Raw genomic sequence first — 15,346 nt, forward strand, 5'->3', positions numbered from 1 at the left:
CCATAATGAGATTTCAATTTACCTATATCCTTACTATTTTTCTTAGGTTTCAAAAATAACATCCTGGTATGGGTGAGCCTATTTATGTAAGTAACTTAACAATAGGCAGTTACACCACACACACAAAGACACACACACACACACACACACACACACACACACACACACACGTCTATTAAATTAGAATCAAAGAGAGACACTGTTCTGGTTAGTTCTAGGTAAACTACAAAGCCTTATTTATTTTTTTAATTAATTCATTCATTCATTCATTTTTGGCTGCGTTGGGTTTTCCTTGCTGCATGCAGGCTTTCTCTAGCTGCAGCAAGTGGGGGCTACTCTTCATTGTGGTGTACAGGCTTCTCATTGCAATGGCTTCTCTTATTGCAGAGCACGGGCTTTAGGCACGTGAGCTTCAGTAGTTGTGGCACGCGGGCTCAGTAGCTGTGGCTCACGGGCTCTAGAACGCAGGCTCAGTAGCTGTGGAGCAGGGGCTCAGCTGCTCCGCAGCATGTGGGATCTTCCCAGACCAGCGCTCAAACCCGTGTCCCCTGAACTGGCAGGAGGATTCTTAACCACTGCGCCACCAGGGAAGTCCCTCAAAACCATTTTTAGATTGAACTTATTAATAATTAAAAATGTTTCTAGGGCTTCCTCGGTGGCGCAGTGGTTAAGAGTCTGCCTGCCAATGCAGGGGACACGGGTTTGAGTGCTGGTCTGGGAATATCCCACATGCCGCGGAGCAACTGAGCCCCTGCTCCACAGCTACTGAGCCTGCGCTCTAGAGCCCACGAGCCACAGCTACTGAGCCTGTGTGCCTACAGCCCATGCTCTGCAACAAGAGAAGCCACCGCAATGAGAAGCCTGCGCACCGCAAGGAAGAGTAGCCCCCGGTCACTGCAACTAGAGAAAGCCCGCGTGTGACAACGAAGACCCAATGCAGCCAAAAATAAATTTATAAAAAAGTTTAAAATGTTTCTACAATAGACTAGTTTCCTTTCTAGGTAAGAAAAAAATCCTGCGAAACTGTTAACTTTTAAAGAAATCCCTGATATAAATATATTTTCTTATCTTTCATTTTTCCAATAAAAATACTACCCTGACAAAAGTCTTTGAGGACTGTGATTACTTGCAGCTGTTTTATTGCTCTTTTTTTAATAAATGTATTTATTTTATTTCATTTCATTTATTTTTGGCTGTGTTGGGTCTTCGTTGCTGTGCACAGGCTTTCTCTAGTTGCAGCAAGCCGGGGCTACTCTTCGTTGTGATGCGCGGGCTTCTCATGTTGCGGTGCATGGGCTCTAGGCATGCGGGCTTCAGTAGTCGCAGCACGTGGGCTCAGTAGTTGTGGCTCGTGGGCTCTAGAACTCAGGCTCAGTAGTTGTGGCTCATGGGCTTAGTTGCTCCATTGCATGTGGGATCTTCCCGGACCAGGGCTCGAACCCATGTCCCCTGCATTGGCAGGCGGATTCTTAACCACTGCGCCGCCAGGGAAGCCCTTTATTGCTCTTCTGAAGTTTAACTGGAGTATTCAGCAACCCCTCTCCTTTCAAAATCTCTCACTTTTAGTGATAAAAGCAAACTTCAATTATAGGAGGGGGAGCAGACTCTTGAGCTGTTCCCCCTCATATAACTGACCTCTTTTCTGGTTTTCTCCATTCCTCAACTCAATTAGCAAATATGTATTAAATGCCTGTTTTGTTATAAGCAATGTATTATACACCATTCCTCTGGTCCCTAAAAAGATGAGAAGAACTGCTTGGCCTTAAGAAAACTTTGTATATCTTACATAGTGCAAAGTCCTTAGAACTTTACGTCCTAGGTTTGAGATGAAAATTACTGTACTAGTAACCTAAGTTGAATTACACTTCAGTAGAATTATAGGTCTTCAAAAGCTTCATAGAGTACATATTTCAGGCAATGGATGCACATTAAAAGCATGTCATTTTAGTACTGTTCAGAAGCTGAGGATCATTTAGTGAAAAAATAGATGCCTACTTGTTTATAGACAAATAAACCCTGAGTTAAAGCATATGTATACACATAAGGCTCCATAAAATATTCCTTTAGCACAGGTGAAAGGATATCAACAACAAAGGGGGAACTCAATAAAAAACAAAATATTAAGAAGGATTTGAAAATAATTATAATCTAGCATTAGCATTGTAGGGATGTCTTCTGACAGTTTTGGTGAATCATTTATAGATTTTAGAATAAGGGCTCTTAAACACTCACTCACTTGACGACTCTTCCCTACGATAAACTTTATGGAAGTGCAGTAAGAGGGAAACTGGCCTTGACACATTGTGTTCTCTACATCTGCGTCTCTATTCTCGCCCTGCAAATAGGTTCATCTGTACCATATGTCTAGATTCCACACATATGCATTAATATACAATATGTTTTTTTTCTTTCTGGCTTACTTCATTCTGTATGACAGACTCTAGGTCCATCCACATCTCTACAAATGACCCAATTTCGTTCCTTTTTATGGCTGAGTAATATTCCACTATATATATGTACCACATCTTCTTTATCCATTCACCTGTCATTGGACATTTATGTTGCTTCCATGTCCTGGCTATTGTAAATAGTGCTGCAATGAACACTGGGGTACATGTGACTTTTTGAATTATGGTTTTCTCAGGTTATATGCTGGGTCATATGGTACTTCTATTTTTAGTTTTTTAAGGAAACACCATTCTGTTCTCCACAGTGGCTGTATCAATTTACATTCCCACCAATAGTGCAAGAGGGTTCCCTTTTCTCCACACCCTCTCCAGCATTTATTGTTTGTAGATTTTTTGATGATGGCCATTATCTCAGCAAGATCTTTTCTGACCCACCTCCTAGAGTAATGAAAATAAAAACAAAAATAAGCAAATGGAACCTAATTAAACTTAAAAGCTTTTGTACAGCAAAGGAAACCATAAACAAGATGAAAAGACAACCCTCAGAATGGGAGAAAATATTTGTAAATGAAGCAACAGACAAAGGATTAATCTCCAAAATATACAAACAGCTCAGGCAGCTCAATATCAAAAAAACAAACAACCCAAATCAAAAAATGGGCAAAAGATACAGTATTTTTTAAGGTGTTAAAAATACAGGGTCACTGATATAAACAGAGATATTTTGCTGGGACTTCAAAGCAGGGAATCAACATCTCAACAATTTAAAGAAAAATAGGGCTTCCCTGGTGGCGCAGTGGTTGAGAGTCCGCCTGCTGATGCAGGGGACACGGGTTCGTGCCCTGGTCCAGGAAGATCCCACATGCTGCGGAGCGGCTGGGCCCGTGAGCCATGGCCGCTGAGCCTGTGCGTCCGGAGCCTGTGCTCTGCAACAGGAGAGGCCACAACAGTGAGAGGCCCGCGTACCAAAAAAAAAAAAAAAAAGACAGCAAGGGACTTCCCTGGTGGTTCAGTGGTTAAGACTCTGCGCTTCCAATGCAGGGTACGTGGGTTCAATCCCTGGTCAGGGAACTAAGATCCCACGTGCCGTGTGGCACGACCAAAAAAAAAAAAAGTTTAAATGAAAGCAAGTTCCAGGGTCTCTCTTGGAGAGACTACACTGTTTATACTTCTACAGAATGATTACGATGATAATAATGACAGCAGTTAACATATACTGAACGTACATATCAGGCATTTGGGCTTAGTGCTTTAAATGATTACCTTACAATTCTCTGAACAACAGTACAAGAAAGATAATATCATTAACCCATTTTCCAGCTAAGAAAACTCGGGCTTTTAAAGGTTAAATAACTTGCTCAGGGTCACCTATGTAGTAAGTGGAGCCTGGGATTCCATCTGTTTAACTCCAACTGCAGCAATAACTATACTATTATGCTGTCACATCATAATCGATTCAGTAGCTCCCTACTGCTTCTCAGGTCAAAAATCCTTATAGAGTAAGGCTTCATCCATGCCTTTGTTCACTGGAAGGACTTCTGTCGAGCATTTATTATATGTCAACACCATACCAGGTGCTTCAAAGATAGAGGTTCTGAGTGAGGCTGCTAAATAAGTGATCTTTGGATCAGTCATTGTTATTTTAAAATGAGCTCTATTTGGGCACATTAAACAGAATCACAGTTGGAATTATGTTCTTGTATAATTGTATTATTGGAAATGGAATGTTGGAATAGGAAGACTACACATCTAAGCATTTATATCCTAAATAGTTCTGGACTACTATTTTTTTAAATATCTTTATTGGAATATAACTGCTTTACAATGGTGTGTTAGTTTCTGCTTTATAACAAAGTGAATCAGTTATACATACACATATGTTCCCATATCTCTTCCCTCTTGCATCTCCCTCCTTCCCACCCTCCCTATCCCAACCCTCTAGGTGGTCACAAACCACCTAGCTGATCTCCCTGTGCTATGCGGCTACTTCCCACTAGCTAGCTATTTTACGTTTGGTAGTGTATATATGTTCCTGCCACTCTCTCACTTTGTCACAGCTTACCCTTCCCCCTCCCCATATCCTCAAGTCCATGCTCTAGTAGGTCTGTGTGGACTACTATTTTTAACAAAATTTTCCAACCTGGCTTACTACAAATTTTTAAAATTTTCTATCAAAAAAAAATGCAATGAAACACAGAACACACCTACATGCACACACAGGGGTCGAAAGATCTTTCATTTCCACATTCAACTTGCAGAATAATACAGGTTGTGCTGGGACAACCATGGTCATGAGTGACCTTAGCTTTCCTCCTTTCCAGCTTAAAGAGACATCTGGTTGCCAGCTGTGTAGCTCCTACAAGTCAATGCTTGCCAAGTAGTTGGCAGAAGGTGGGGAAGAGGTGACCACCTGCAATCCATTTTGACAGTGACTCTGACCATCACTTTGGAGACCTGGATACATTACAGACATTCCAAAAGGAGTTGGCTAAATTTCAAGGTAGGAAGTTGGCCATTTTGGCTGAGCTTACTTTAACTCACATCAAAGTGCTATGATGTGGAAGAAGAGAATACACGAAAAGGTACAAAGCTACTAAAGCTTACAAGAATAATTTACAAGGCTATGTCCCTAACCTCTCCCAGACACTGTCCACCATATTTCTATCTATAATTACTTTAAAAAGGGGAAGCGTATATACAACTACAGCTAAACGGGTAAAACTACATCTCCATGTCTATGTAAGTACATGTGTCATTCATATTTTTCACTTTTATGTCAGTATAAAATATATAATCTGCATACATATACATAATGTACATCACTATAACATGTATTATATATATAAATATGTTTGTCACTATAACATATATTATATATATAAATATATATATTTAACTGTGGCGATTTTACTTACCTTTTATGTTTTTTTATGCCTGCTGTACAATATATATGTTATATATATCATACACAGTTGTATATTAGAGGTATAGGTGTAAACAAACTTAGGAAGATGCCACAGTTTGGAAAAGGTGCTTGCTTTATTTAAAAAAAAAAATCAATACAATTTCCCCACAGATCCATGATGTAAAATTCTATAATCAAGCCTTGTAGATTTGTAATTATGGTATGTCAGCTACATTTAAACAAGAGTGTTAAAAGATTGTTAAAGTTAAACTAACACAATTGCAGTGTGAATTGTCCTAGTCTCATTCTAATCTACTGGTGTCACTTTCATTTAATCAGAGGAAAACTATGGGCCAATGTCAGTGCTATTTCCAATGCCCTAACATTCTTTGTTCACATTGGATTTTAAGCCATTACCAATCTAAAATGGTTATAAAAAGATATATTTCAGAAAGCATTTTTAATGAATTAATTCATTCACCAGTGGACATTTTTAGCAGGCTTTATTGAAAATAAGTTGGCTTTAAAGTTATTAAATAACCTTTTATGTTAAATGAATGAAAACATTTTGTTCTTGCAGAAGAATTTCTTGAATTTACCATAAATACAGCTTAAGAAGAGAAAAACCCTTATTTTATAAACAGAAATCATACTTGGAAACTTATGGTCGACATATGTCATTTAGCTGAAATAACATATCAGCATTTAAAACATCAAGGCTATTTTTTTCTTCTGCTTTAATGAAAAATGGGGGAAAGACAGTATCTTCAAAAAATGGTATTGAGAAAACTGGACAGCTGCTACTTTCTCATACCATATACAAAAATGAACTCACTATGGATTAAAGACTTGAAAGTAATACCTGAAACCATAAAACTTCTAGAAGAAAAAATAAGCACTACGCTCTTTGACGTCAGTCTTAGCAAGATCTTTTTGGATTTGTCTCCTTGGGCAAGGGAAACAAAAACAAACAAATGGAACTAATCAAAGTAAACACCTTTTGCACAACAAAGCAAAACTATCAACAAAATGAAAAGGTCACCTACTCAACAGAAGGTATTTGCAAACATATATCTGATAAGGAGTTAATATCCAAAATACACAAAAAACTCTCATAACTCAAGATCAAAAACACAAACAACCTGATTAAAAAACAGGCAGAGTACCTGAATAGACATTTTTCCAAAGAAGATATACATATGGCCAACAGGCACAGGAAAAGATGCTCAACATCACTCATCATCAGGGAAATGCAAATTAAATCTACAATGAGATATCACCTCACACCTGTCAGAATGGCTAGTAGCAAAAAGAAAACAAATAACAGGGCTTCCCTGGTGGCACAGTGGTTAAGAATCTGCTCCGGGAAGATCCCATGTGCCGCAAAGCAACTAAGCCCATGCGCCACAACTACTGAGCCTGCGCTCTAGAGCCCACGAGCCACAACTACTGAGCCCACGCGCCGCATCTACTGAAGCCGGCACGCTCTAGAGCCTGTGCTCCGCAACAAGAGGAGCCCGCGCGCCGCAACGAAGAGTAGCCCCCGCTCACCGCAACTAGAGAAAGCCTGCGCATAGCAACGAAGATCCAACACAGCCAAAAATAATAAATATAAATAAATTTTAAAAAAGAAAACAAATAACAAATGTTGGTGAGGATGTGGAGAAAAAGGAACTCTTGTGTACTGCTGGTGGGAATGTAAATTGGTGCAGCCACTATAGGAAACAGTATGGAGATTCCTCAAAAAATTAAAAATAAAGCTACTATACAATCCAGCAATTCCACTCTTGAGTATTTACCCGAAGAAAACTAAAATACTAATTCAAAAAGATATATGCACTCCGATGTTCTCTGCAGCACTTACAACAGCCAAGATAGGGAAGAAACCTAAGTGCCCATGAACAGATGAATAAAGAAAATGTGATTGATATATATATTTATAATTACTTATACATACACACACAATGGAATATTAGCCATAAAGAAGAATGAAATCTTGTCATTTGTGACAACATGGATGGACTTAGAGGGCATTATCCTAAGTGAAATAAATCAGACAGAGAAAAACAAATACTATGTGATTTTACTTATATGTGGGATCTAAAGAACAAATGAACAAACATAACTAGACAGAAACAGAATCATAGAGAGAACAAACAGGTGGTTGCCAAAGGGGAGGCATGTGGGGGAGAAGAGAGAAATAGGTGAGGGAGATTAAGAGGTACAAACTTCCAGTTACAAAATAAATGAGTCACAGGTATGAAAGGTACAGTGTGAATACAGTCAATAATTATGTAACATCTTTGTATGGTGACAGATGGTAACTAGACTTATCATGGTGTTCATTTTGAAATACAGAAATGTCAAATTACTATGTTGTATATCAGGAACTACCACAGCGTTGTAGGTCAATTATACTTCAAAAACAAAAAAAACTCATAGGAAAAAAGATCAGATTTGTGGTTACCAAAGGTGGGGAGTGGGGGAGAAGGGGAATTGGATAAAAATAGTCAAAAAGGTACAAACTTCCAGTTATAAGGTAAATAAGTACTACTAGGTATGTAATGAACAACATGATAAATATAATTAACACTATATGTTACCATGAAAGTTGTAAGAGAGTAAATTCTGAGTTCAGATCACAAGGAAAAAATTTTTTTCTATTTCTTTAATTTTGTATCTATATGAGATGATAAATGTTCACTAAACCTATTGTGGTAATAATTTCATGATGTATATAAGTCAAATCATTATGTTGTATACCTTAAACTTATACAGTTGCTGTATGTCAATTATATCTCAATAAAACTAGAAGAAAAAAATCAATGCTGTATCTTCTACTTTAGAGAAAAGTATTTTCTAAATCACCAATAATTTAATACAGGAAAAAAAGCTTCTCTGTCGAAACTTCATATTTACAGGATGCATTTAAGTTCTAAGTAAAGTACAACATTCAATTCACAGTTGTACTATCAACAAATAGTCTCCAAATAATCACAGCACACACAAAACAGTGCTATGTTAGCTACTTACGTAAGTACTAATACGAATCACCCTGGTTTGCTTGGGACTTTCCCAACTTTAGCACTGTAGGTTCCATATCCTGGAAACCCTTCTGTCCCAGGTAAACCCAGACAACTAATGTCAGCGAGACATTGGGGGGCGGGAGGTGGGGGAGATTTACAGTTCTGCACTGGAGAAGAAGAAATTTGGAGTCATATCTGGTAACTCCTTGCTAGGGCTGCCAGATTAGCTGTGCCCAGTCACATATAAGTAGGTCTAGCAATCTGGAACATGGATTCAAATCTTTATTTTTATTTTTTCACACACACATACACACTTTATTAATTTATTTATTTACATTGAAGTATAGTTGACTTATAGTGTTGTGTTAGTTTCAGGTGCACAGCAAAGTGATTCAGATATACATATACATATATATGTTCTTTTTCAGATTCTTTTCCATTATATGTGATTACAAGATATTGAATATAGCTCCCTGTGCTATACAGTAGGCTCTTGTGTTTATCTATTTTATATATAGTAGTGTGTATATGTTAATCCCAAACTCCTAATATAAGCCCTTAAATTATCAAGGATGAACAAAAAGGAGGCTGTGATTATTTCAATAGAAAACTCGAGTAAATCTGACCTTGCTTAATACTGTCTGGCATTGATCATTCAATTAATCTCAGTAAACTTAGGTCAGGTGGCTATTCCATGCCAGGCACTGAAGACAGCAGTGAACAAGACAGTTTCGTCACTGATGTCACTCCCAGTCTCAAGGGAAGATAAGAAGATAAAGAAAAATATTCCAGTGATGTTGGTGTAATTTGGTAAAGGATATTCAGTCTCATTTGTTAAATATTTGTCAAACATCAAATCTTTAAAAACAGTCTGCAAGACCCAAACCTACCAACTAATACCCATTAACAAGGAGTCACATGTGAACACAGGCTGCTGCTTGAAGAAACTTGTATATTACCCAGCCCCTAGTGCACACATATCTCTAATTCACAGCCAGAATTAGCCCTAGAAAAACAATCCCATTGCAGGGGAGGAGATATTTGACAAGTCCTACGAGTCAGGAACTCAGTACCAAGTCAGACTCATTGCTGTCTAACTCTCACCTTACAAGCCATTCCTAGTAACTGGACTCTCCTGTTTCTAGGGGTCTAACCTCTCTCTTGAAATCTATTTCAGGAAATCAGATCCTTTGCCTTTGTTCCCATGTGAAATAACAAAGTTTCTCTAGGACTAGAGCACTGTGAGGCTTCTGCCTATTTCCTTAGGGTCTAAAATCACCATTTTGCCAACATGCTGAAATGCGCATCTTCCACTCATTGTTTGATCTCTCAGTTGCCAAATACCACCTTTTATTTATTGCCTGTTTCCATACTCCAGTAATATTCCATCTGCCTGTCCACATTTCTTTCTAAAACCCACTACAGGGAACTTTCAGATCACCTGAAGTATTTTAGCAGATTTGATTAGACGCTAAACTCTAAGAATCTACCCTCCCAAGCACACAGCCTACCCAAACTGAACTCTAGGACTAACACCTAGAATATATTTCTAAATGGTTCTGAACTCCTGGAAAGAAAACTGAAGGAATTCTGGGCTTGAATGACTTTAAATCTCTTTTTCCAAATAAAAGTTGTTACTTCTGAAGATAAATGAGGTGATGGGAAATGAACATCTTGACTAGAAAAAAGGTGCTGAGAACAGAAACTGAATTTGAGACCACTGCTTTAAGAAACCAATGCACAGAATGCCGTTCACAAAACCAAGAACATGTCTGAATCATGAAACTAACTGAGAAGTCTTTGAAACTAAATTTGGAGGAGAAAAAATGCATACCTTTTTATTATAAAAAATGTTTAATATATATAGATAAGAATATAATGAAGACCCATGACCATTCATCCCCAACAATTATTAACGTGTTGCCACATCTGCCTCATCTATTTTTTTCCTTTGCTGAAGTATAATGTAGAATTTTAAAAAAAACAGGATACTAAGGCAGAAGATGGAAGGAGTCAGAGTAAAATAGCTTTCAGGAGAATGTAACAGGAGAATAGGGAACAATATTTATGGATTTAGAGAGTTATCTACCAAGGCAAAATGTGAGTAATAAGCAGCTAAAATAGAAATTTTAGGTTTTTTAAAAACCATCTCATTTCAGTATATATGGGAAAGCTCTACACCAAAATGTCAACAGAAAAGCCATGAAAAAAATGTACAGTAGGCATTTCCATTAATTTATAAGCAATTTGAGATATTATGAAGTAAATTATGAGGGGATTTCATAAAAATGATAAATTTACTTATGTATGAAGAATCAAAATTAGTGTGATAATGCTCTATTATTGAAATAAAATGAAAACAAAACTTTACTTCCAAGCAGTTTCCATAAGTACTTAAAAATTTTTGAAAGCCTGAAAACTTAAATTATTATCTAAATGAGTGTGTCTTCCCACAAATAACAAATGCTGGTGAGGATGTGGAGAAAAGGGAACCCCTGTACACTGTTGGTGGGAATGTAAATTGGTGCAGCCACTATGGGAAACAGCATCGAGGTTCCTCAAAAAACTAAAAATAGAACCACCATATGATCCGGCAATTCCACTCCTAGGTATTTATCTGAAGAAAATGAAAACACTATTTCGAAAAGATACATGCACCCCCATGTTCACAGCAGCATTATTTACAGTAGCAAAGCTATGGAAGCAACCTAAGCGTCAGTCAACTGATGAATGGATAGAGAAGATGTGATATACGTACACACACACACACACACACACACACACACACACACACATATACCCATGACAGAATACTACTCAGCCATAAAAAAGAATGGAATTCTGCCATTTGCAACAACATGGATGGACCTACAGGGTATTATGCTTAGTGAAGTAAGTCACACAGGGAAAGACAAACACTATATGTTATCACTAATATGTGGAATCTAAAAAATAAAACACACAAATGAATATAACAGATCAGAAACTGACTTACAGATATAGAGAGCAAACTAGTAGTTACCAGTGGGGAGAGGGAAGGGAATGGGGTAGAATAGGGGTAGGGGATTAAGAAGTACAAACTACTACATATAAAATAAATAATCTACAAGAATATATTGTACAGTACAGGGAATATAGCCAATATTTTATAACTTAATGGAGAATAATTAATAAAAATTTTGAATCACTGTTATACACCTGAAACTAATATTGTAAATCAACTATACTCAATAAAAAAGTCATTTCTCATGACTTTCCCTCTAAAGCACTCTTCATTATACCCTGGTACTTCTGCCAAATAGATTTATGAAAATGACATAACCAAAGTAAGTCTAACAAAAGTGAAAACAGAACTTGGGGGTAATAGGGCAAATTATATTTTCAGTTACACATCTCAACTCCCCTTCTATTATCACACGTTTTAAAAAATACTCTTCTGGGGGGCACTGTAGCTTAAAACAAAAGGTTGTAGATCAGAAACCCTAGTGCTTTTCCCTGCTCTGCCACTAACTAGCACAGTGACCCCGGACAAGTTTACTTTTCCTATTTTAACTTCATTAAACCTCAGTTTCTCATCTGTAAAATGGGAATACAAACCATAGTATTAGTTAACATTTACTAGTACTTACCACATACTGTTAAACGGAAGAGCAGGCATTTTTTGGAACAACTGCACGAGGCGGGTACTTACTCCATTTTACAAACCAGGAAACTGAGGCACGGTGCAATGTAATATATTCAAAAATACATAATATATGGCAGAATCAGGACTGGAATCCAAGCAGTCTCACTTCAGAAAAGGCTGTACATTTCACTACTACTCATCCTATCTCCTTACCGCCTTAACAATAATGACAGCTTCTGGAAAGCACAGTGCAATGCTGTGCTAAGCCGCGGAGGCAATATCTTAAAAAGTGAATTTATTCTCCCCTTTGCCTTGTCCTTCCTCTGGTGAAAATATCAACACAGGGAGGAAAGGTGGGCAGAGGAATAAGCCAGAGAGCTAGGATTAGACATGTTTACTGCCAAATAACCTGCTTCTTCAGAAGGCTGTTCATCTTTTCTCTTGGAATGCCTCATCAAAAAGTTTCATCTTTTGGGGTCTGAACAATAAAGGCCTAATAAGCACTCCAGGGTCTCACAGCAGTGAGAACGACGGCGAATTACAGGACTGGCCTACACAGGATAGTTACTTGAACAGCACCCCACAAGCTCCGGGGCGAGCCTCGGGGAAGCTAGCCGGGGAGTGAGGCCACAGAAGTTTGTCGAGTGTGCTGGAAGTTCACGCCGCAGGTCTTCAGACTGCGAGTCCCGCCTGCCATGTTAGATGACAGGGCGCCCGCGAGGTCCCATTTCTAATGAGGGCCGGGCTCGCAGCGACCCCCTAAACTTCACAACGGGCTCGCGCGTCCACGTGAGCGCAGGTAATGGACCGGAAGCGCCCCCCACCAGCCAGGTTCCGCAGGGAGACCCGGGCGGCGCACTCGGAGATACGACCCCAGCCCGCCCCGCCCTCGAGAGCCGGACCGCCGCCCCTCTGCCTCCCCGACTGCGGGCGCCGGAGGGGTGGGGCCGCCGCGACCTTCACCGCTCCGCGGCTGGGTTTTGGAAGGGGCAGGCGCGGGGAGGGGAGTGCCCCGGTCCGGTGACTTGGGCACCTGCGCGCCCCCTCCGTTCCCGCCTCGTCGCCACCGGCCGCGGCGCCCCAGTTGAGGCCTGGAGTCCGGGGCCCAGCTCGGGCCTGCGCTCCGCCCGGCCTCTCGGGCCGCCAAGGGGCGAGGAAGAGGAGGCGGCGGCAGCTGCGCCGCTCGTGGCTCCTTACCGCTTCACCACGCCGGTTTTGATCTTGATCTGCCTCACGCGAGGATCGGCCATGGTCCCTCGAGCGCCGCGGGAATGAGTGGCGGAGAGCCGGGTAACCGTTGAGGGAGACTAAGCGAAGGAAGCGGGTCTGTAGGCGTAGCCGGCGCTGGCCGGCGCGCATGCGCACACTCCGGCGCGGCGCGGGAGCCATGCTGGCGCTGCCGCCACACCCGCTGGGCGTGGGTCTAGGGTCGCGAGCCAAGGGCGGGTTACCACTCACCCACCTCCAGCGAGTTTCCCGCTCGCAGAACCTGGCTTGTCTATCTCAAGTAGCCCTCCTTTTTATTCTTGAACAGCCCTCCTCTTAGTGTGAATACAAGTTACACTTTTCCCGGTCTCCACAGCCCAGGCGTTTGGGGAAACTTGTGTCTCCCCGGATAGACTGGTTTGGCCATGACATTGCTTTGCGAGATTATCCGCTGAAAGGACGGAGTGACCTAAAAATTGAAGATATTTTCGGTGTCATTATCTTATGTCAAATGGGGTAAAATGATGCAGGTTTAAAGAAATAAACTACCGTCATGCACGCAGTTAAGAAAATCCTTACCCTACACCTCAGACCTCTGCAAACAATGTTTGTGGATAAATGCACCTAACAAAAAAAACGACTATAGGACTTATCCAAAAATCATTACCTCTAGTAAATCTTAAATATCCAACTTACAAAAATTGTGTGGCATAAAAAAGCTTGGGCTTCGTGGTCAAACAAACCCACTGACCTTTGGTATTAAAGGGGTTTTACCCTTTAATAGCTAACTGACACTAGGCACATAGGACACTTAACCTCGCTGCTGAGGTTTTTGCCTTGTATGCAAAATAGAAATAATGTCCACTTTACAGAGTAGATATGAAGGTTAAAGCTCAACGCCTGACATAATACTCAACAGCTTTTGACTATTTTATATTTTCAAAAAATGTGTCTATTGCATAAAATGAAACAAACCTCCAGTGAGCCCTGGCAACCTCTTCCCGGCGGAGTCCCCCAAGGAACGCAGGGCAGAGCCTCCTTCCTTTTATAGTTTCTTGGTATCATTCTTAAAGGCCTCTCTTTACCCTTCCCTACACTTGATTCACTCCTTCTGGCTTTTGTGACTAGCTCTGGACAGTTCAAGACCCTGACAGTTCAGGAACCTTAGTATAAATCCAAGATCAAAACCCACCTCCTGGAGAAAGTCTACCACGACTGACCCCTGCCCATTTAATGCTCCCTGGATACTTTGGAATCACCCAAAATTAATTTTTATTTTTGGTATATTTCTTTTTTAAAAAAACAAATTTATATAGTTATTGGCTGTGTTGGATCTTCGTTGCTGCATGCGGGCTTTCTCTAGTTGCAGCGAGCAGGGGCTGCTCTCGCGGGCTTCTCATTGCGTTGGCTTCTCTTGTTGAGGAGCACGGGCTCTAGGGCGCGTGGGCTTTAGAAGTTGTGGCACGCAGGCTCAGTAGTTGTGGTGCACGGGCTTAGCTGCTCCGCGGCATGTGGGATCTTCCTAGACCAGGGATCAAACCCGTGTCCCCTGCACTGGCAGGCGGATTCTTAACCACTGAGCCACTAGGGAAGCCCTATTTTTGGTATATTTCTTTTAAAAACTATTGTTTGAGTCCTTCACGAGGGTGTGCTCACTCTCTTCATTGGGTTATAAACATCTTTAGAGGCAAGAATCTTGTCTTCTATAAATCTTCCTCTCCTAACGTCCACCTGTGTTCTGTACACAGCAGGTGTTAAATTCAGTAAATACTGTCATCTGACTGGTTGGCACACTGAAATAAACTTCAGGTGACACAGCAGACCTATGAAATACTGGGGGGTGGCGGGGCGGGGGAGGTCAAAACAAAACAAAACAGAAAAACCAACAGACTCAACACAGCAAAATGCTACAAACAGGAATCCAGTAGATCATTAATATAAAGTTACTGGGCAACCTCTTAAGGCAAAGAAAAAACAGCAGTGAAACCCACACACCAAAAGATGGTGCTGATAGGGCTCTTGCTATTGTCAAGGATCTTCCTTTAGTCAGGCAACAAAAGCCTTGTAACTCTTCATGCTTTCCTTTTTGCCTTGGTTTCCAGAACCTTAGAGCTTAGTTTTGCACTGATTTGCAGGATTTCCCTCAGCCTAGGTTTTTTGATGTAAATACCTAATA

The 15,346-nt window shown here is 40.4% G+C and overlaps 1 protein-coding gene across 1 annotated transcript in view; it reads right to left on the reverse strand.

The window, feature by feature from the left end:
• TBCA (tubulin folding cofactor A) overlaps nucleotides 1–13,317 on the reverse strand; it is a 102,390-nt gene extending 89,073 nt beyond the window's left edge. Inside the window, exon 1 of the mRNA XM_060146132.1 lies at nucleotides 13,162–13,317. Coding sequence (XP_060002115.1) covers nucleotides 13,162–13,214 — 53 coding nt within the window. The 5' untranslated portion in view covers nucleotides 13,215–13,317. The remainder of the gene's footprint in view (nucleotides 1–13,161) is intronic.
• Nucleotides 13,318–15,346: the final 2,029 nt, after the last annotated feature.

Source organism: Lagenorhynchus albirostris, chromosome 3 (genome assembly GCF_949774975.1).
Source record: "Lagenorhynchus albirostris chromosome 3, mLagAlb1.1, whole genome shotgun sequence".
Classification (NCBI taxonomy): domain Eukaryota; kingdom Metazoa; phylum Chordata; class Mammalia; order Artiodactyla; family Delphinidae; genus Lagenorhynchus; species Lagenorhynchus albirostris.